This window comes from Electrophorus electricus, chromosome 4 (genome assembly GCF_041902795.1).
Source record: "Electrophorus electricus isolate QZ-2024a chromosome 4, ASM4190279v1, whole genome shotgun sequence".
Classification (NCBI taxonomy): domain Eukaryota; kingdom Metazoa; phylum Chordata; class Actinopteri; order Gymnotiformes; family Gymnotidae; genus Electrophorus; species Electrophorus electricus.
Genome location: NC_137500.1, coordinates 29,986,512 through 30,007,286, shown reverse-complemented (window position 1 = coordinate 30,007,286; position 20,775 = coordinate 29,986,512). Strand labels below are relative to the sequence as shown.

The window sequence follows — 20,775 nt, the reverse complement described above, 5'->3', positions numbered from 1 at the left end:
CACACACACACCACACATACCTTTATTTATTCAGTTTGTTTGAGAAAAACAAGATGATGTATAGCAATGGGACACACAGTGTGTCTATATTGGCCCTGTGACAGTAAAACCTCAACGCCTTGTCATTAGGACAACAGTAAGATATATCACTGGAAGAAAACACATACTGTTAGTAGATGCTGATATTTAGAGGCTAGATGATTTTTTGTGGACGATTCAGAGATGAAACAAAAAGAAAGAAAAAAACATGACAAATGAAAAAAGGGGCCAACAATGGGATGGTATTAAATACATTTATTAAAACAATACAAAAAATGTAAATTATAAGCATGACACTGGAAGTGAAGGGGGGTAACTACTGAGAGCACTAGAGCATTCATTACATTCTTGCTCACTGACACGAATGAAAATTTTTATATAAAATACTACAAATGTATGTTACGGCCTCATAATCGTAGATACTGTTGTATAGTTCAAACAGGAGCAGTCACAATAGAAATACAGAAAAAGATTCAAATTCTCTTCATTATTCAAGTAGTCATTGTGTCCTGCCTTCGTTAATGTTTTCACAACCTGGTGTTCCTGTGGCTTTGTGCCATGCTGTTCTGCCAGAGTGACCATGAAAACACGCATAGCTGCAGGAGCACCAGTCAGGTGACACAGAACCTCCAGCAGCACAGCCAGATACACACCAACTTCCAATCCAGTCGGGTTACATGGACACAGAGCAAATGGGGCAAAACCCTGGTCCTACAAAGTTTGTAAATTTGTATAAAATTATGGAAAAACACAACATAACCAATACATAAAATATATCGCCAGTGAACATAAGCATACATGCACTATACATAACTTAAAAAGTGAGAAACAAGAAACTCAGAAACATGAAAGTAACAAAAAAGAAAAATAAAGTAACATTATCAATTGCCCATGCAGCCTTCAGGCTGCAGTTTGCTTAGGAAAAAACAGTAAAATAAACACTCTAACCAAAGCAATAAAAAATGTATTTTATCACTGCTGCAAGAATGTCCCATTTCCAGATCTCCTAAAATGAAGCGGTTTGAACTGGTATTCCTGCATCACCAGGGAATTGCAACTAAAGGTTCAAGTAGGAATTGCTTCCATGGTGATGACAGCATAGTTTGCAACAACCACAAAGGTTGCCCAGGGTTGTCCACCTTCAGGTAAACCCTAGAGTTTACCATGCTCCACGCTGGAAAACTCAGGGGCAGTCCTGCAGAAGCTGCTGTCCTGTTCCGGCAGTTCCTGATTGGGGCTTTAACTCACCAAACATGCTGAACCATGAACCAAGATGGCCTGGTGGTGTATGCCATTCACTGCTCAACAGTACACTATATAGCAGCTACTGCTCAACAGTACACTGTATAGCAGCAGCATGTTGGTACAGGATCTGGAAACAGCTAAGCGGTGCAAGGTGTAAGCGCACAGCTGAAATACAGAGATGTGTCACCAGGGATGTGTTGCTGTGAACGGAACACTGGAGTGAATGGAACATTGGTCATGGGCCGACTGCTGATCAGAGCCTCATCGCCTCTCTAATGCACACACAGCAGCCTGTAAAAGTGCACCAAGAACGTGGGGTAGAGACACTGAATAGTGCAACGTTCCAACAAGCTTGATGCCACATATAGCTGGTTAGTAAACTCCAAAAAGTCAGATCCTCAGGGCACTATATCTGGTGGTCAGGACCAGCACTGGTTTCTCTTCAGCATCATATTTGAACAGGAGCACCTTCAAAGTAATGCTCTCACCAGTACCCCACAAGATAAAAAAAGATTTTTAAAAAGTCTAGTTCCAAGAGATTTTAACAGCATTCTTACCGCACTAATTGTGAACCATTTTTCCTTGTCTTGGTGCAGTAGCGGCTTTAGCAGCAGGGGGTTATAGAGGCTTTAGGGAAAGCATGCTGAAGCATTTGTGGCGGTCGAACGCAGCACGGCTAGAGGTCATGCAAACCTGCGTCATCACATTTTCTACTGACACAGTGCACATCACGCTGATCAATACTCACTCTGTGGTGAGCCCCAGTGGAGTGTGTGCGTGTGTGTGTTTGTGTTTGCTTGTGTGTGTTTGTCTATTTGTTTGATGGCGAAATACCACTGACGTCACGGGGGACTTATAGGTGGGGACGAAATTTTTGTTCATCCTAACGCATGGACCAAAGTGGCTGGGCAAATCCTTGCAGCAAAAGGTGCAAGAGAGAGCTTTAGTCTCCATCCAGCAGCAGGTCAGGACTGACTTATCACTGTAACACTCACTGGCAGACAAGAGAGCGTACACACAAAAACACTTAATTAAATGCTTGGCCTGTCACTACACAGGTCAGTGCAATTGCAGCTCTCCGTCTTTAACACACTGTCTTATAGTTTTGCAACAAAGGTCTCCATTTGCTTTGGTTTTCTGCAACACCCAGAGGAAGAGGTACAGAGGCAGCACCGCTGTAGACAGCGACAGCTGCACCCATGTCTTCCTCACCTGGGGGCAGGGGATGGGTAAGCTCCCTCACAGAGAAAGACAGATACAATGCCACTGCTACACAATAACACAAACGAAACAAAAGGCTTCAAGCGTCTCAAAGAAAAAAAAAGAAACACTGACATGAAACACTGAAATGAAATAAATAAGCTGGTACAATAAGGGTACAGCCCTTTCCCCTGATGAAGCAGGTCCATTTAGCTGCGTTCTCCGACACTATCCATCCTATAGACTACAGTGGTGGAAGTGTCTTCGTTGGACTCAGTGGGTGAGACTTTTTTCCAGAGAGTGTCTTTGAGAGCCAGCTCTTGCTGAAGGCTCTCGTAATCCATTGGTCCAAAGGTGTGCTGCTGTGTTGAGCAACACGAAGAACACGTTAGTTTCGCTTGCTACCAGGGCATGCGTGTGTGTGTATATGTGTATAATATTTTTATATATATATATATATATATATATATATATATAGAGAGAGAGAGAGAGAGAGAGAGAGAGAGAGAGCGCGAGAGAGAGAGAGAGAGAGCGAGAGAGAGAGAGAGAGCGAGAGAGAGATATGCATGTGTCTGTGTTTGTATATGCGTGCTTAGAATATTCACAATATTAAATGCAATATACCAAAAACAAAACCAAAGGACACAGATAGTGCCCTTAAATCTAATCAAACATGGGAGTGGAGGATGTCTGTACTCACATTTGAAATTGTGAAACATACAAAAAGAATTGTAAAAAAGAATGAAAGTATTTCATCTTAGATGTATGAAAGATAACTAGAACAATTACACCTCTGCACAAAAAAAAACAAACAAAAAACCCCAACCCCTCCTCCCTGGCCTGTAAAGGGGTGCGGGGCACTAGACATGCTGCTAAAAAAGGCGTTCTGATTGGATATTGAGAAAGTTTAAAGACACTATGGTGTTTCCATAATAAATAACAGAAGGGGAATGTTGCTTATGAAACAGGGTCAGTTTTGTTTTATAGGCCATAATGACCAAGGCTGTATGCTCCAGTTTGAAGCTACATTCATGCATAAGCAAAATAACTCCAGCCTCATGTTAAGGTAGCAATGACTTAAGCTGAACAACATTACTTTCACTTCAGCGTAACAGCACCTTAAATTGAACAAGTTACTTGACTAACCAATGAATACAGCTTTGTAGGATATCCCCTCAATCAAGTGTGGACCGATTTACATGTGTGCCCAGAGGCTCTATGAACGCAACACAGACTGGGCCTCTGGCATTTCACAGTGTTCTGACTGGACCTCCAGCTCATCATGAGTACCTGTGAAGTCAGAAGACGGTTGCTGACAGCAGTTTGGAGTCACGGGTTCTCTAGGCAGCATACTGTAATGAACCACAACTGGCTTGCCACGTAGGAGCGCATGCAGAAGGGCGAGGCTCCCCACACGCACGCCTCCACTCTTACTGCTCAGTCCTCGGCGCGGGGGGAACTGCAGTCATTCGTACAGCACGCTGTGTAGCGCACTGATGGAGCATGCAGGCACGGGTAGGTGGTGAGGCAAAGGAAAGAGTGCACTCACCCGCTGGTCCCCGCCCTCCCGCCGAGGGTCCAGCTTCTTGGCAAAGTGCCGCAGGTTGTCATAATTGTGGAAGTTGAATAAAGACACAAGATCCTGCGCCGGAGAGAACACGACAAGACGTCACCAGGGAAACAAACCAACAGAAACACAAGCATGGGCACTTGCATGCAAACATTCTCACGCGCACACAAAAAGAAAGGTCAGACTTTAGAGGGTTTTTATCAGATTTTCATAGGCATACAATGGCAGTTTAAGTTTTTAATATTGTTGTGAACTTTACTCAAAAACTCGTAATAACCATATCATAAAGAAATTGTGATTCAGCAAAGGTTTCAGGAATCAGGAAGAAAACATTTGTTTTCACCATGCCAGTAAAAGTGAGGTCACAGTTCTTGGTTTGTCTCACGCATCATCTGACTCGCTTTTTATTATTACTGAGCCAAGAGGTTTGCTGTTCTGGAATCTCCCAAAACAGCCTCGATAATGAGGAAGTGTTTTTTACATATTTGCAAACTACTAAAACTCTGCACTGTGAGAGAAGGATAAGATGTTTATGTGAGCTCGCTTTTGGCATTTAGTTACTGGAGAAATATTTCCACATGAAAGCAGCCCTTCTGTTAGTGGTTAACATTACATTATGAAATGTGAACCACAGAGGAGAAATACCATCCCTTTATCCAGTTTTATAGCATTTTCTCTCTCTCTTTCTCCATTTCCCAGAGAGCACTGGAATTCTGTGAGACCATTCCTCTTTTTTTCCAACTTCCTCCCTCCCCTGGGCCCATAGCTGACACAGAATGATCAAACAATGCCACCGGTGTGCATATCTTTGTCCTGCAGTTGTGCCTGAGTCTGTACAATGAAAGAACTGAGGAGTAGCAAAGGAGAAAGGGAGAGCTCGTCTCTTCTCTCGCTGTGCTCAGAAAAATCACTGTAGCGCAATAAAACTCACAAAGTCTTGAGAAGGAAAAGTTCAGCTTGGCCCTAGTCTCCCACACATGCTCTGAATCAGACACATGTGACGTGTACATGCGTATGCAGATACACGCACAGATGCACGCACAAATGTGGCTCCCAAATGTTGAATGGAGTTGGGGATTAAGTCATGCAGGCATTTTAAATGGGTTTTCTAGCGTTGATAAATGGCTCCGACTTCTCTGTCTGAGAGACATTATATCTTATTAATCAGACTTCTATATGAAAGAGGATGGTCGACAGTTTTGTAAAGTATCATTATAAAAATCATGAGATAGGAAAGGCAGTAGCATGTTGTACACAACCACAAAAAAAACACATGAGGTGTGTGCTACACTTACAACATGTATGCACAATCCCTCATGACAATCAGCAGTATTTTGCCCACATCTCCTTATTCTCACATAAGATGAACTGGTGGATTTCCTGATTCAGAAGATAACTTAAGAATTTAGCAACCGGTCAAGGAAACAGACTGCTAGATAAATAAAAGCAAACTAGATTAGTGAATTAACAATAACAATAAATAAGGCATTTTGTGTTTATTTGTGTGTGTGAGAGAGAGTGTGTACAGAGGTGTTCACACACCGTGCAGAACTGGATGCCACGGACGCTGTTGCCCAGTTTATCCAGTGGAGGAGACCAGCACACGATGCCCATCACATTGGGCACGACCAGCAGGATGCACCCTGACACGCCTGACTTAGCTGGCAGGCCCACCTGAGACACACAACAACACACAGGGAATCAGAGTCAGTGGCCCAGTGGCTCCTTTGTGAGTAATGCTTTCTCAATAATAATAATAATAATAATAAATAATAATAATAATAAACATCTAAGTCATAGTTTATACATTTGCATATTCTGTAATGAAAGCATGGTCAGGGACATGTTGCTTTTGTTGACAGTAATGTGTACATCGTCACTGTCAGCGTGGGCTGACCTCTTCAAGGAATTCACTGAGTCTATTGGTAAATGCACTGAACAAGCAAAGATGGTTAATTAATTGCAGTTCATGGCATCTGCTGCCATCAGTATTCCTAATGGAAGGGAGAGAAATAGTCATTCTCTGTCTACTGGGAAGTGAATGAAGCTGTGTTTCAGAAATCAAGAACAGAAACCCCTTTAAGAGGGTGCAAAAGAAGCCTGCAACAGCAAAAACAGGTTTCTGAATGAAGTTTTACTTCTTGTCAGTTGAACCCAGTGGTTTAAAAGGGTACATCTTACCAACTAAAAAGGTTTCCGGCTGACGTTGGTGTGAAATGTATTGTTTTGTTCAGACTGCTGGTTTGTCAACAGTGTGCATGTTGTGTGTGAATGACACTGGGTGGGAGGGGAGGGGATGGGGAAAGGAACTGCAATGCAACACTGCCAAATCCTGACATCTGAGTCATTTATCAAAAACAAAAACATGAAAATATTTCAAAACCCTCCCAAGATTTTGCACTGTCATGTTACAGCTGACTGAAGGAACAATCTTGTTGCTGTGAATGAGAACTATAGGGTTTTTATACGAACTGTGCAATTTTCCATGCAATTAGTTACTATTGTTGTTGTCAATGTCGTTATACTACTTGTGCTTATTTGTGCTTTTGTCTTTGTGATGGAATTAATTTCCCTTTCTTAAATAAAAGTTAACCTTGACTTTGACCTCAGAGAATCTCCAACATCAATGACATCAATCAACATCACCTGTTTTGCGTTGGAGGGTGGATGTATGATTTTACGTGTGTGTGTTTGTGTGTGGGTTTGTTTTCCTCAGGCAACCATCATGAAAGCAAGGCAAATGAAAACAAAAGGAGACATAATACAATAAAAGAAAGAAAGCAAAAGAAAGAAAGAAATACAAAAAGAGAGAATAAGAGAGGAAGGGAAAAGAGACCGAGAGAAATAGAGGGAGGGAGGGTGAGAGATAGTGATGGAGAGAGAGAGAGAGAGAGAGAGGCAGATAACAGTAAGAATATACTACACTGTGCTAATGTGAGAGCCATGTGTGTTGCTGGGGGACATACATGGAAGGCGAACTGGCCGGAGAAGTCATACATGCCACAGGAATGCATCAGGCTCAGCGTGTCCCGCACGGACTCAGGACTCAGCACACGTTCGCCCGTGATTGGACAGAATCCGCCATTAGCCAGGGTGGCTGCCATGACACTGGCACTCTCACACGTCACCTCAATGGAGCACAGCTACACACACACACACACACACACACACACACACACACACACACACACACACACACACACACACACACACACACACACACACACACACACACACACACACACACACACACCACCTCAGAAACAGAAACCTCAGTACTATAGCAGCATCTATTGCCAAAGCATTAACCTTCAGACTTAAAGTGCATTATGTATCATGAGCAGACCTTGTGGTGGTTTCCGTTGGAGCTTTGGCCACTAACAACTAAATCTCAGAGGACACTATTTACAAGCTGGATGACTGGTCTAAACTCAGTCATCCAGCATTCCTGTCATGCACACCAGGGGCCAATGAAGCAACAGCACCCCATGTGAGTGTGTGTGATCAGTGTGGCTATCCCGTTACGCATTCCCATCGGGGCACAGGACAGAGAGGAGTCAGGATGTTGTCAGCACGCTGTGTCAAGTCTAACTGATCCAGAGCCACTGCATTAAAGATACAAATCCCAGGACACCAGCAGGGCCATGGAGATTGGATGTCACAGAGGACAGGTTCTGATGATGGATTATCTCCCTACTACCTGTATACCCACATCAATAAGGCCAAAAACTGACACTGAATCAGCAGTTTTATGCTGCTGTGGAGTTTAATAGGCCTGACCTCTCAGTTATTTCCAAGGCCGAATATTACATTTAGGTTAACTTCTGACACAACTCGTATATGAAATCTGAGCTGTATCGTTCTACTGTGGCAACTGTGGCATTGTGAGAAATAGAATATCTTGAAGGTAAAGCACACAGTGGAGGGAGATGTGATGGCTCTCACCTGAAAGTAAAAGTCCAGGATGGAGGTCATATCGGTGCCCTCGGGAAAACACTGTACACACACAAAGACAATTATTTACTGGGACTGAATGCAAGACTATATAACAATGTTTAAAAAGTAAATTGCAGACCAATGACAGATTATATACCAGGGCTTTTTAATATAAAGAGAAAATCAAAAAAGAGGATAAAAGAGCCACACACTAGCCCCATACTCACCTTCTTTTCCTTCAGGTAGTAGCCAATAGCAAAGTTCCTGTCACCCGACTCACGCTCAGACTGGAACCTAGGTAAGAAACAGGTGTGAAAGTGCACATTTTAAAATAAAGGTTGTGCCATGATTTGGTACTATCCAGATAGTTTCACTAATTCTACATGCTGGCTTGAGCTCAGTGTTGCTTGAGTAATCTGTTGAAAATGACAAATTATTCAATAAGTCACACTTATTACTGTACATCTAAGTTACATTTAAAAATCTTAGAAAATAAGAAGAGGACAACCAGTAACCCTTTTGGTAGTAATTAAGTAGTAATTTCATAAAACTAGCCAATCACAGTAAACATTATCAAAAAGGCACAGTCAGTTTAGCCATTAGCTTTACAGCATGACTAAATGGTGTGAAAAACTGTTTTGTTTAAAATGGAGAACTGGTAGTGTAACTGGTAGTGTAGGTATACATAAATTATCTTAAAGGAAAGGCACAGTATTAGCCTTCACACACAGAATGCATGTTGTAAATAGCCTACAATATAATCTATAATATAGTTTATATTAGCAAGTCAGTAACTATAAGGTAAATACAAGAATTCAAAATATAATGTATTACACTACTTAATGCAGTTACAGGTAAAAGTTAAGTAATTGATTACTTTGTACTGTGTTATCCCAGTACTCCTCTCTTGCAGTAATCCTGTCTCCACCATTCACATCATTACATCAGCCATACAACCTCACTGAATATGTATGTCAGACTCATTGTGCATTTTACGTATGAAGCCTCGTCTTGATCTAAATTATAACGCCAGGGGTGTTTCAAGATTGAAGGACTTTTTAGTCTAGGTGTAGGACTAATCTAGGAAACCAACACATTAAATATTAACAGAACCTAAGCAGTTGGATCCCACAGGCTTAGTGAATAATGAAGGTGGTGCTGGGACCTTATGCAACTTCACTTACGTGGCATTGCTGAAACCCACATACTCATTGCCCGACATCGCTTTAAGGAAGTTCATCACCTATGCAATCACACACCAGATAACAAACAAACAAACAAAGGAAGTCAGAACCCAGCTTTCAATTAGCCCATTACCCTTTCAATTAGCCTTTAAGCCTTGGTGTATCTTAGGACTGTAATTGTGTTAGACTCACGTAGTCAAACTTCTCAGCGTTGCTCACCTTTTGCTGAAAGGATGAGAAAAGGAAATCAGTAAACCATGTGACAGAGCAGCTCGTAGCAACAAGACTCATCTTAACCATGTGTGGACAAAAATGTTTATTAGCCAATACTAATTATTACCATATACATACAAAATCACATAACATCTATAAAAAATGCATTTTTTTTCTTATACTGTTATAATACAAATCAAAATGCATTCGAAAATATAACTATATCTGCAGATCACAGGGAATTCTAACAAAAAAATAAATAAAGCAATAAAACACATTGTTATTTTGTTAGGCATAAAGGTGGGAGGAGGCTATAGTAAGATGAACCATATTTGGAATCTTATTAGCTACAATAAGGTACTGTTATTCAAATATTATTAGCTATAGTAATGCACTGCTGTTTTTAAATGAGCTACATGGATGCGCTGTTATTCTCTACAAAGACTACAGATGAACTGCTACAGGTAAATTGCTTCAGTTAGATTCCTACATGATCATCTGGATGACAAACCAGGAGGTCAGTTTAAATAAAGTGCATGATGTCAAAAAGAGCTTTTTGCAGCTGATGTGCAAGTCGTGTGTGTGTGTGTGTTTTTGTGTCTTGTGTGCATGTGTGCTGCACTTGGTCTTGAAGATGGCTGACTCAATGCACACATAGATTGGTGCTAATGTGTGACATTTGTCATTACAACACTCTGTGGGATGGTATCTGGTGGCCTACGTCCTGTGCCACAGTCATATTGCTCATAATCTTGGGTGGGTAACAGGGCTGCACCATATGAATGATAATATTTTATTGTTTTATCATTATGTATTGAGATAAGCCAAGACACAGAAGGAGAATGTCTGAGAATTCATGGCTTTAAGATATAATAGAATTTTATATCTTAATAGAAAGTTATAATAAAAATATAAAATGCCATTTGTCAGACCTCAGCATAAATGCCTATGATTCCTCAAAGTGATCACACAACATTACCTGAGACTGATCAGTGCACCTTCACAGTACACAATGGACATTTTATTTTGGTTTCATTAACTTTTTCAAGTTTTTCTTTGTTTTTTGAGTACTCACTTCCATGCTGTGACATTCATGTGATATCATACTTGAACATAGCAGGGAAATGCAATTAACAACAGTATACTGTGAAACCCACTTAGGACAGTGGCGGGGTGGGAAGTAGGAGTGTTCTTCAGGACTGGGAGATGTTTGGAGTTGGAGGGAGGAGTTGCTGCTGAAGGACAGTAAGGAGGTGGACTTGGTGTGAGAAGAACAGCTACAGTCTACATGAAAAGCAGTGCAGTGCTGTGACCTTTTAGGGCTACAGGAGCACTCCCATTGTCTAGACCTTAGAAGAGGTGTTCACCTCTTGGCTTTCTGTTCTAGTGTTATATTAAGTGCTTAAGTAATATTTCTTTCATTCTTATGTTCTACACCTAAAGTGAAACAAAGTGTAATAGACTGTGTGTTTTTCTTCTTCACATTTATAAGCATTATGGCAAAAAGGCTGACAGAGGTATTGTATTTTGTCATTTGTGACAAGTTAACCAGCACATGAGAGCTCAGTGTGTCCCGGCTTGTTTCAATGAGAGGGGAGGGAGGAAAAATGGAAAGGAAAAATTACCAACGTCATTGACCTGCTGCAGCGGTCAAAAAATCCCACAGTTCCTACGTCTGTAAAATATGCAACAACATAAAGAAAAAAAGCATACAGAGAAAGCCTTCATCACCATATTGCACACGGCAGCCTGCAAGAACCCTCACGGCAGAAAGGGGAAAATCTCATGCGTTAACTTGGTAGAAAAGGATCCTACAGAAACAACAGCAGCAGTTGCTACAGAAGTTCTATGTGAGCAAATACACACGTGCACACACACACACACACAGATGATACAATGTGTCTGTGTGTGCAGGCATGTGTGTGAGATGGGGAGAGAGAGAGAGAGAGAGAGAGAGAGAGAGAGAGAGAGTCAACATTCATTCATTCACAAGTGAGCAATGTAAAACAATGCCCGCATTTTACAAATGAAGAATGATATGAGTGGGTGAGTTTGAAATGATTTAAACCCAGTATGCAGAGGTCACATTCAATCAGGCTGAGGTGGAATTGCTGGTTGAAGACCAAATGTACACAAAACAAAATTAAATTGTGATTTTACTTTTCCAGCGTAAGTCCATTGTTACAATGGATGAAAAAACTTCCTGTTGGCCTAAAATGAATGAGCAAATGGGAGGAGGCAGAAGGAGTGTGTGTGTGTATTCAGGCAGTAGGAGTGGGTATTCAGAGAGTCGATGGACTTTGCGTGTATTCAGAGGATACTTGAGGACAGACTAATGTTTTACTCACTCCTGACTCATTTTCATTCACTTACGTTTAGTCAGCTGGCTACAAACACACATTTATATACCACTATATAAAGTGGTATATCTGGCAGACAAATTCTTTTCCTGTTATCTACTTCAGTAACTAAATTAAAATTTATCCAATGTCACTTCTGGAAGACTACACACAACTCACGTACTCGCACATGTGCACGCACACACCCCCACACCCCCACACACACAGACGTAAGCAATGCACACCACATACATACATGTACACTCATACCCATACCCACCTATTCTGACCCCTGCATGCACACATACACACACACCCAAAATCCCAGTCCGGTACTTAAACATTTCAAATATTTAAGTGTTATCATTCAGCTACTGGCTACCCTGAAATGTAAAATTCACCCAAACCTGCTCAACCAGTACTATAGTGAGTGGAGTCGGCAGAGATGGTGAAAAGGAAGAACAGGCAGGGACAGGAAGTTCAAATGAATTTCACTTAAGAATTCATTGCAGACAGTCATAGGAATGGTCTGTTCTATGTGACTTCCACATTTGTTTTGTTTAGTATGGGAGTGGAGGCCTTTAGTGACAATGTTATAGTGTGGAGAGTGCACAGTTACAAAAAAAAAACAAAAAAAACACAAGGGAATCACTTTGTGATGCATATAAGTGAGCTTAGATAACTTAATCTTCATTTACATGCATCGAGGGTCAAGCTACACCAGGCCAACACCCCAAAAATCTAAATACTTTCACATGACTCACACAAAACACACACAACATAAAACACTTTAAAGCTCATCTTTTCTAACACCCCGCAAATGGCTATAAGTTATAATACACTGCCCTGGTACAGTGTTTGAATCACCGGACTGATTAAATGCAGAGTGACTCTCTGGCAGAACTCACTCAGCGATGGATAATTTTCTACAAAAACACTGCATCATATCAATGTAATTCCAGTTCAATAAGGTCCAATGACTTAATTGATATTTCACTCCAAAAATATTCTGACACTTCAGCGTCTAAATTGTGAGTACAGTTAGGACAAGCCACTGCCAAGCCTTAGCCCAAAACACAGGTAAAAACAGAAACCAGGTGTATGCTTACCTTTATCAGAGAGGTACACACAATCGCACCCGCGTTCACCATTGGATTATGGGGTTTATCTGTAGACAAACAGTGTTGCCTGTTATAGCAATAATCTGTATAAACCCAGGATGACAAAAAACTGCATCATAAAAACAGAAAGTAGTGAGAGGATTTATTGATAATGGGCAAGACACTGCCAACAAAGATTACTGATTAGCTCAATATAATTTCTGTAGTAAATGAATGCATTTATCTCCATTTTTACTCTTCTCAGCTATGGTCGTTTCATTTGCTTTTTTGAATGAACAAAAAGGCCCTGCAAATGCTATAGGTGACTCTAATCAGTTATGTTCACATGTAATGTAATTGATAACGGCCAATAGTATGACCAATAATGGGCATCTCTCAGAAGACTTAAATGACAAGGCCAAAGTCAAAGAAAGCAGGTCAGCCATAAGTGTGGAATTACTGATCACAAAAGCATTCTTTCTTTGCTGATAGTATCACAATTTCTTAGCCACTGCATCACTTCCTGTCACTAATGGTTTCTATTTTCTCGGAAGCAGACCCTTCTTTTTCTTGTCAGTTCAGCGGTTGACCAACCAGACCACTACATTTGTATGGTAATAACATGGGTAAAGAAAAATGTTTTTGGGACTTGGATGAAGAAAAAAATTACAGATCATGTCTTCTGTGGGGAAAAGTTTTAAAAGAAGGGTTTTTATCTTAAAAATGAACAAATTCATCTTGACTTGAGCTTTTAAACCTTCAAAGCCATTGCTGATTTGCGCTAACAGTGCAATAATAATGGAGCATCTTGTAGAACAAGAAGTAGCATTATCATCATCATCATCATCATCATCATGTCTGCTGTCAGGACCTGATATACCCAATCCCTTTTCTGAGCAGCTTCCTAACTCTTAAGCTGAGTCATCACAGACCAGCTTGGTATTCCAGCACTCCCTGTCCGTCATAAAAACACAGCCAAAACACAGCATTGTTATAGGCTGGCTCTCCAGGAGAATTAAAGTTTCACTGGGTCTCCGCAGCACCAGGAACAGCAGGCAGCATGGACAACGGAGCGGCAAAGGCCCCAGAGCTTGTTTCATGCCCATCACGGAACATTTTGGTACGAAAACAGATGAAAGAAAGCAAATCACTCACGTGATCAAAAAGGCTACAGGAAGGTGATGACCTGTTTTAGGAACACTATGGTGTGTGCAGACTCTTGGGTAGGTGAAGTACAACAGCAGAAAAATGATAAAAGCAGAGAGCACTAATGCTTGGAGAGTCACAGTGTATGTGATTATTAACAGAAGGCCGTTGAGTCTGATCCCACTGAGCCAGCTGGGCCTGCTTCAGCTCTATGCAATGTGGTTCACTATAAACTGTCATCAGCCAGTGGAGATATTATTCTTTCATTTTAAATTATTAAACGATGACCCACTGAGTTAGATTGAACTTTTAAGTCATAAGCACAATTGAAAAAAGACTTAAGTAAGAAGACCTAAGCTTAAGTGTCCATATACACAACAAGGTACCTCAGATATTAGCACTACTATATGAAATGCATTTTGACATCAACATTTTGAACAGAATACACAGAAATACCCAATCAGGGGCATCAGCAGAAGAACAAAGATCGTGTTCAAAGAATGAAAGAATGAATCATGTGATACCAATGTCTACATGTACTACACTTGAACACTTCTTTTTCCATAATACAGCTGATGCCAATAGATATAGGGCAAATGAAATCATAACCTGGAACAGAGGTTAATTGAGATATTAGGTGGCTAGCCAATGAGTTAACAGCTAATGTTAATTCCCCACCCAGTGGGGGGTGGGTGACGTGAAGGCTCAGCCTGGCTAATCCTCACCGTCCTCATCCAGGAAGAGCTTGTTGAAACGTAAGCCGCTGGGCTCTTTGCCGATAAAGCGGTGCACGTACTCCGTGCCGTGGTCATGCACGGCGATGGCGTACTTCAGAGGCTTTACGCATGACTGCAGGCACAATGGCACTTTAGTGTCACCCACTGTGTGTCTGTGAGGACATAGAGAGATAGTTCACAGAGCGCTGTTACACATTACACATGCGGTTAGTTCATTTACAAAACTGCAATCAAACCACACAACATGGGGCATTCTGAAGTTTTTAACTGAATAAGGCATAAACCAGTATATTGCAGCTATATCAACTTTTCTTACATTAATAACTCCCCTAAAATATTTTGAATAAAAACTTCTAATTACTTAGACACAGAATATACTCTATTCTAAACTGCTGAGGAATACAAAAGCCTAATCTTTTTGACACAATCACAATGACCAACAAACCTTAATTGTACAGTCATCAAATTGATACAGATTAAGAGCACCCAATAACATACTGTTTAATTTATAAGAATGTGTTATCCAGCGCAAAGTTCAAAGTATACATGACCGTGAATAACAGTAAGTAGATAATAGACCTATTAAAGATGCTGGACAAACTGATACATATTAACATCATAGGTATAAACAGACATTAGCAACATGCCAACAGCACCTTGAGCAACAGAAGTGGAGCACTGGGATCACTACCAGACTAATCTCATCTCTTCTTATGCCCAGGTCACCATGCACCAGTTGGGGCCCACTAAACCCATATAGACCCCAAGCCATAAACCATCACCTTCCTGGCATGTTGTCAGATAGCTGTGAAATCTGGTTCATGTTGTATGTCCATATGGTCAGAGATGGAAATAATTCTCCATTACACCATTACACAATCAGGTGTTGAAACAGGTGCCGACACCCCCACCGTACCAGTTCAGCAGGATCCAGTCAATGGCAAGGAAGCCCATGTTTTTGTTTTGTTGTTTGTTTTTGTATCAGACAATGTTACTCATGATCAAATCGTGCTTAACATGTCAATATGACTAAGAGTACCTCTCCAGTAAAGAGAGAGAGACAAAAAATGCTTACAGCTGTTGGTATAATACGCATCTGAACTGTTTCCCCTTTTATTTGTTTTGCTTTTCTTTTTTTTAAATATGTATCTGAACAAGTGGAACAGTGGTATTTGACACAGAAGTTAGAAGGTTGGCCAAGGAGACAGTTGTAGTAGAAGTTAGTGAATGATCAACTCAACAAAGAAAAACAATTAAGGCTGTGTTTTTTGTTTTGTTTTTTTTAGCTTAGTTTACTAATCAATAACTTGAATTCACTGGAAGAATTAATTTTCTTCCAGTTATAAAGCAGTTAGCTGTGATAGTGTTTATTTTTAAGATTACTGGCTATCTTTATTACTTCATGTGACTGAAAAAATAGAATCTAGGTGTGGCATGGAGTACCATGTAAAATCAGAGTCCTTAAGGTTTTATGGTCCTGTTATCAAATACTCACAGTAGAAACTAGACACCATTTCGCAACCATAACCCCAAGGGCTTGTCTAACCAAGAGAGGAGTGGAACACTTATCTAATCTTTATCCATTAGTCCCATGACAGTTCTATGAAAGATAACTCAAAACATCAATCAACAACTGCTTTCAGTATGAAGTGTCACATTTCCCTGGATGGCTGCCTTGATTTAAGAACAGGCAAGAAAATTTAAGCTCCAGAGCTAGATGGACTTTCCAGGATGCAGGCAGTCACTTAAGCAGGTCCTAGCTGTGAGAATATTTCTGGGAGAACTCCAGGGCCTGTAATATCCCATTGTGACATGGCTTTGTTTCCAGATGTCGATGCACAACAGGAGCAATGAGCTAGCCGGCTAAATCTGCAGATGCTGACATAATCTGACAGCAGCAACAGTCCTCCCTCCAAGTGTGGCTAAGACTGCAGACACAAATTGGACATTACTAGTGCAGATGTATGCCAGTTGAGAAGCATTGAGAAAGGAACTGAGCTCTCACCTTTGTCCGTCCACTGTGCACAGGGCTACACCCCACAGGTCTGGGCTAAACTTAGCAAGCTGAGGAATATAGTCAGCAACCTGAGAAAAACGGTACAAGGCATGTCATGTTCATGTCACAGCACAAGTCATGTCACGTGCGCCATCACAGCCACTACCACTGTGCAAGGCGGAGAGGACAGGCGCACAGGAGTGGCGTGCGCGGTAGACGAGCTCAAAGTGAATCTCTTACCTGACCTCCAGACATATTTTTGGCTTTCTCATAAAGTTTGTCAATGTGGGCAGCAAAAGGCATGAAATCGGGGATGACAAACTTCTTGCGGAAGGCTTGGGTCAACAGCACTATGTTGCTCTGGACGCACCTGCGGAAGACCAAGAGGTGAGAAGACGGTGAGAAGACTGCACGATAGCAAAGTCTTATCCTCCTTGAATTATTTACTCATATCTCAGAAAGCAAGCCTCAATATGAGTGCAAATAAACCTGAGAATTTTCTTTGGTCTAAAAAATACATGATGGATTGGAAGTCTGCATCAGTGTCAAAAGCTCCATGCACATCACTCCCATCCCTCTACTCTGGACAGAGGAATGCAAACTGGCCCACAGGTATTTTTAGTGTTTTTTAAATTCCCAGCTGCAAATATTTGCGTTCTTCCTGGAACAGGAGCCACACGTCATCCTAAGTAAACCAGCATTTCAGAGCTTGTCCAAATGAAAACAGGAGCACAAATGAAGGCCTATATATCAGCTTCTATATATAGTCCATATTCAACTTGGAACAAACTTGAAAATGATAAAGGGTTCTGCTTTGGTAGAACCCCAATGTAACCTGAAAGAATTCCTTATCACCGTGTAGGAGATGCCAGAGATGAGCCGGGACTAGCCTCTGCCTTTGTCGGTGCTAATGAATGTGTTAAAAATAGGCAGGTGTGGTCATCCCGTGTGCTCTCAGGGAGAGTAGAATCTACAGAGTGGGTAGGGAGGAAATGGCCAGCCTAGCAATGTACTAGTCTGTGTACACGTGCTTGCAATCACGTACAACCCCCAACCCCCCCCGCCCCAACACCCATACACATACATGGGCGTGCACATATACACACACCCACAGCCACAGCTACACACCCACACATAAACTTGCATAATAAATCATGGACTGGTTACAAAAAAAAAAGTAAATTTACTGTCCTTGCTCAGCACAAGGCAACAAATATCCCAGCTTCTCTTGGAAGCTGAGCACATGGTCAGCTATTGCACCCATGGATCTGAGAGAGTTCAGGGCCTTGCACAAGGATTCAACAGTGGCTGTATGGCAGAAGTGGGATTTTAACCCACAACCATCCAACTGAGAGCCCAAAGTCCTATATGCCAGGCTACAACTGCCTAGAGGGAACAACCTTGAAAAGGTACTAGTCCAACTTGAGGATTTATGAGTCTTGATCCTCCCAGGGTTTCTTCCTTAATTCCATTCAGCGAGTTTTTTCTTGCCACTATCATCTTTGATTTGCTCATTAGGGACCTAGCCCCATAAATTTGCAAAGCTACCTGTCACAATGTGCATTATATAAATAAATTTGACTTTGACACACACACATGCACACACATGCACACACATGCCGGCACACACGCACGCAAGGCATTCTTTCTCTCTCTTCCCCTTTCTCCTTCTCTCTGCCTGTCTCTAATTTTCGACCTTGGCATCGAACCATACCCCATCACACTTTTTCGCCTCCTCCCCTTGCCCTCTATCTTGACACTTTACACTCTCTTCTCCTAGAATTTCACCCTCCTCTTTCCATCCCCCCCATTCGTCTCTCAAGGTCGCCTAAACCTCTACCCTATAAATGATCAATCCCAGAGGCTGCTCCAAAAAACACAGGCCATAACATTTCAGCACAGAGACCCACAGGCAAGTACGTGGTATATGAGCAACAGCACCTTAGCTGAGATGAAGCACCAAGCTTGGTCATGCTGAACTAATCGATCCTGTGGACAGGAACACAGACTATAAATAAGGCACAGAATGCTGGCCAGTAATCGCAGCTCTCACGCTGCATGTGTGTGCGTGTGTAATGTTTATGTACTGTTTACTACAGCATGCACAAACGGCCACGTTTCCATGTTTCACCTAATGCTCAAACTAGCACGCTCCAACACTCTGCACTCCAGGGGTGCTCACTCATAGAATCCGTTGTACGTGATGAAACTCTGAGCTCTAGTTTGTCACAGTGATACAGCATATTGCAAACAAACTGACTACAGGTTAGCATAGCTAAGCACAAAACAGCTAGGCTTGCTTTACTAAATTAAGATTCACCTTCTTTAATCACAAATAATCTTATATTGCTAGCATTATAGTCTGCAGTATTCATGTGAGGTAAATCTTCCCTTGCATCACTATGTTAACTACATCTTCTCTAGCAAACATAACAGGAAAGCCAGACTGTACTTCCTGCTGCACATTTAAGTCTATGATGAGTCCACACAATAGCGTGAGCAGCTGTATATTATGACTCTGTTCACACGCTGGCAGCTTACTTCTTGAACAGGTGTCGGTCCAACATCACCCCGTCCGATGTGGACTTGAGGGTCACTTTCAGCATGTCCATACATTCCTTCAGTCGGGGGTCTCCTGTTCTCAGTCCAGTGGACTTTAGAGCCTACACACACACACACACACACACACACACACACACACACACACACACACACACACACACAGGTAAAATCATACATCCGTCCTCCAAGGCAAAGCAGGTAATGCTTTAATGGATATAGGAGATTCTATCTATCTGAGTTCAAAGTCAAGATTAACTCTATTATCTAAGAAAGGAAAATTTATTCCATCACAAAGACAAAAGCACAAATAAGCACAAATAATTCTAAAAAACAGTCTAAAATGTCCTCGCAATAAGGAATATAATAAGGTACACAAATATGGCTGCTTTTACAGTATTCTGGGCTGGCCTTTTGCACTGGGGGGTCAGGGTCTGATGCAATGCTGTGTACACAGCTTTAAATGAGACAACCTGTTAAGATAGCACCCACAAGTTAAACCATGGATCTGACCTGTACTGCTAATGCTGAAACCACTGATATGAAGCTGTTTCAACAGCAAAACTGTTGCTTTGGTCCCCGACTTGTGCAGTCCAAACGTACTTTGTACTGTCCGACACTTGACTCAGTACAATTCAGTCGAGACGGCAGAAGAGATATGATATACACAGAACAGCCTCCTGTTTATTTGATCCTGGCCAGGGTGGGTGGGAAATGTGATCTATGTGTTTGTGTGTGTGTGTGTTTACATTATGAGAAGGACTGCAGCTTACTGTTATAAATTTGTGGGCGGGAATCTTCTCCTGGCCTTCAGCAATGGTGTAGAAGAGCAGGTCTTCCAGGCTAGGCATCATACCTGCCTTTCTTCTCCTGTAACACACACACACACACACACACACACACACACACACACACACACACACACACACACACAGTAGTGAGTCATGTGCTCCTTTAAGGCACCTTTATTGGTCTCCAACATGCCCAGTTGAGTGGGGTGCATAGAGGTGCGTTACAGTGCCAGGATGAACAATAACAGGATATTGGCAAGTAGGATTGGTCAGCTATAAATAAAGCATCTCAACAGCAGGAAGGTACTGCCCTGACGTGCTAGTGTGCTTCTGAAGAGCCTCCCCCCCCCCACCACTATGAGCTTAATATCTTAATCTCACGCAGGTGGGGATTCTTCATGATCATGTCTTTGTTTAAAGGAATTGTTACTTCATTTAAACTTTTTCAGAATCAACCACAATTCCTTTATAAATCATTTGCAAGCACCAAATATATGTCATTAGTTTTACTGTAATTAATATAAATTAATTTCTGAAAAATCCAGGCTGGTGCAAGCCCAGTCTGGGAGCTCTCTGGCACTGTGCTGTTCCACGCTCATACATACCCTACACGGCCTCATTACATAGCTGTTATGATTTGAGGACACTGAATATAACAACACATTAGTGTAGGAGCAGGGGCTGGTAGCACACAGCTACTCCTACACAACTATTGGTATC

At 41.6% G+C, this 20,775-nt stretch overlaps 1 protein-coding gene across 10 annotated transcripts in view; it reads right to left on the bottom strand.

The window, feature by feature from the left end:
* The window catches only part of glsb (glutaminase b), a 39,101-nt gene that overhangs the window by 7,144 nt on the left and 11,182 nt on the right, over positions 1 to 20,775 (bottom strand). For 2 of the 10 annotated variants that reach the window (XM_027016419.3, XM_081713193.1), the window contains exons 2-14: positions 20,038 to 20,134; positions 19,247 to 19,368; positions 16,946 to 17,075; positions 16,715 to 16,794; positions 14,698 to 14,861; positions 12,836 to 12,894; positions 9,367 to 9,399; positions 9,175 to 9,233; positions 8,218 to 8,284; positions 8,000 to 8,050; positions 7,021 to 7,197; positions 5,597 to 5,728; positions 4,034 to 4,126 (exon numbers count right to left, since the gene is read on the bottom strand). In XM_027016419.3, the coding sequence (XP_026872220.1) occupies positions 4,034 to 4,126; positions 5,597 to 5,728; positions 7,021 to 7,197; positions 8,000 to 8,050; positions 8,218 to 8,284; positions 9,175 to 9,233; positions 9,367 to 9,399; positions 12,836 to 12,894; positions 14,698 to 14,861; positions 16,715 to 16,794; positions 16,946 to 17,075; positions 19,247 to 19,368; positions 20,038 to 20,134 (1,264 nt within the window). The other 8 variants (XM_027016425.3, XM_027016422.3, XM_027016423.3 and 5 more) reach the window with 8 other exon arrangements.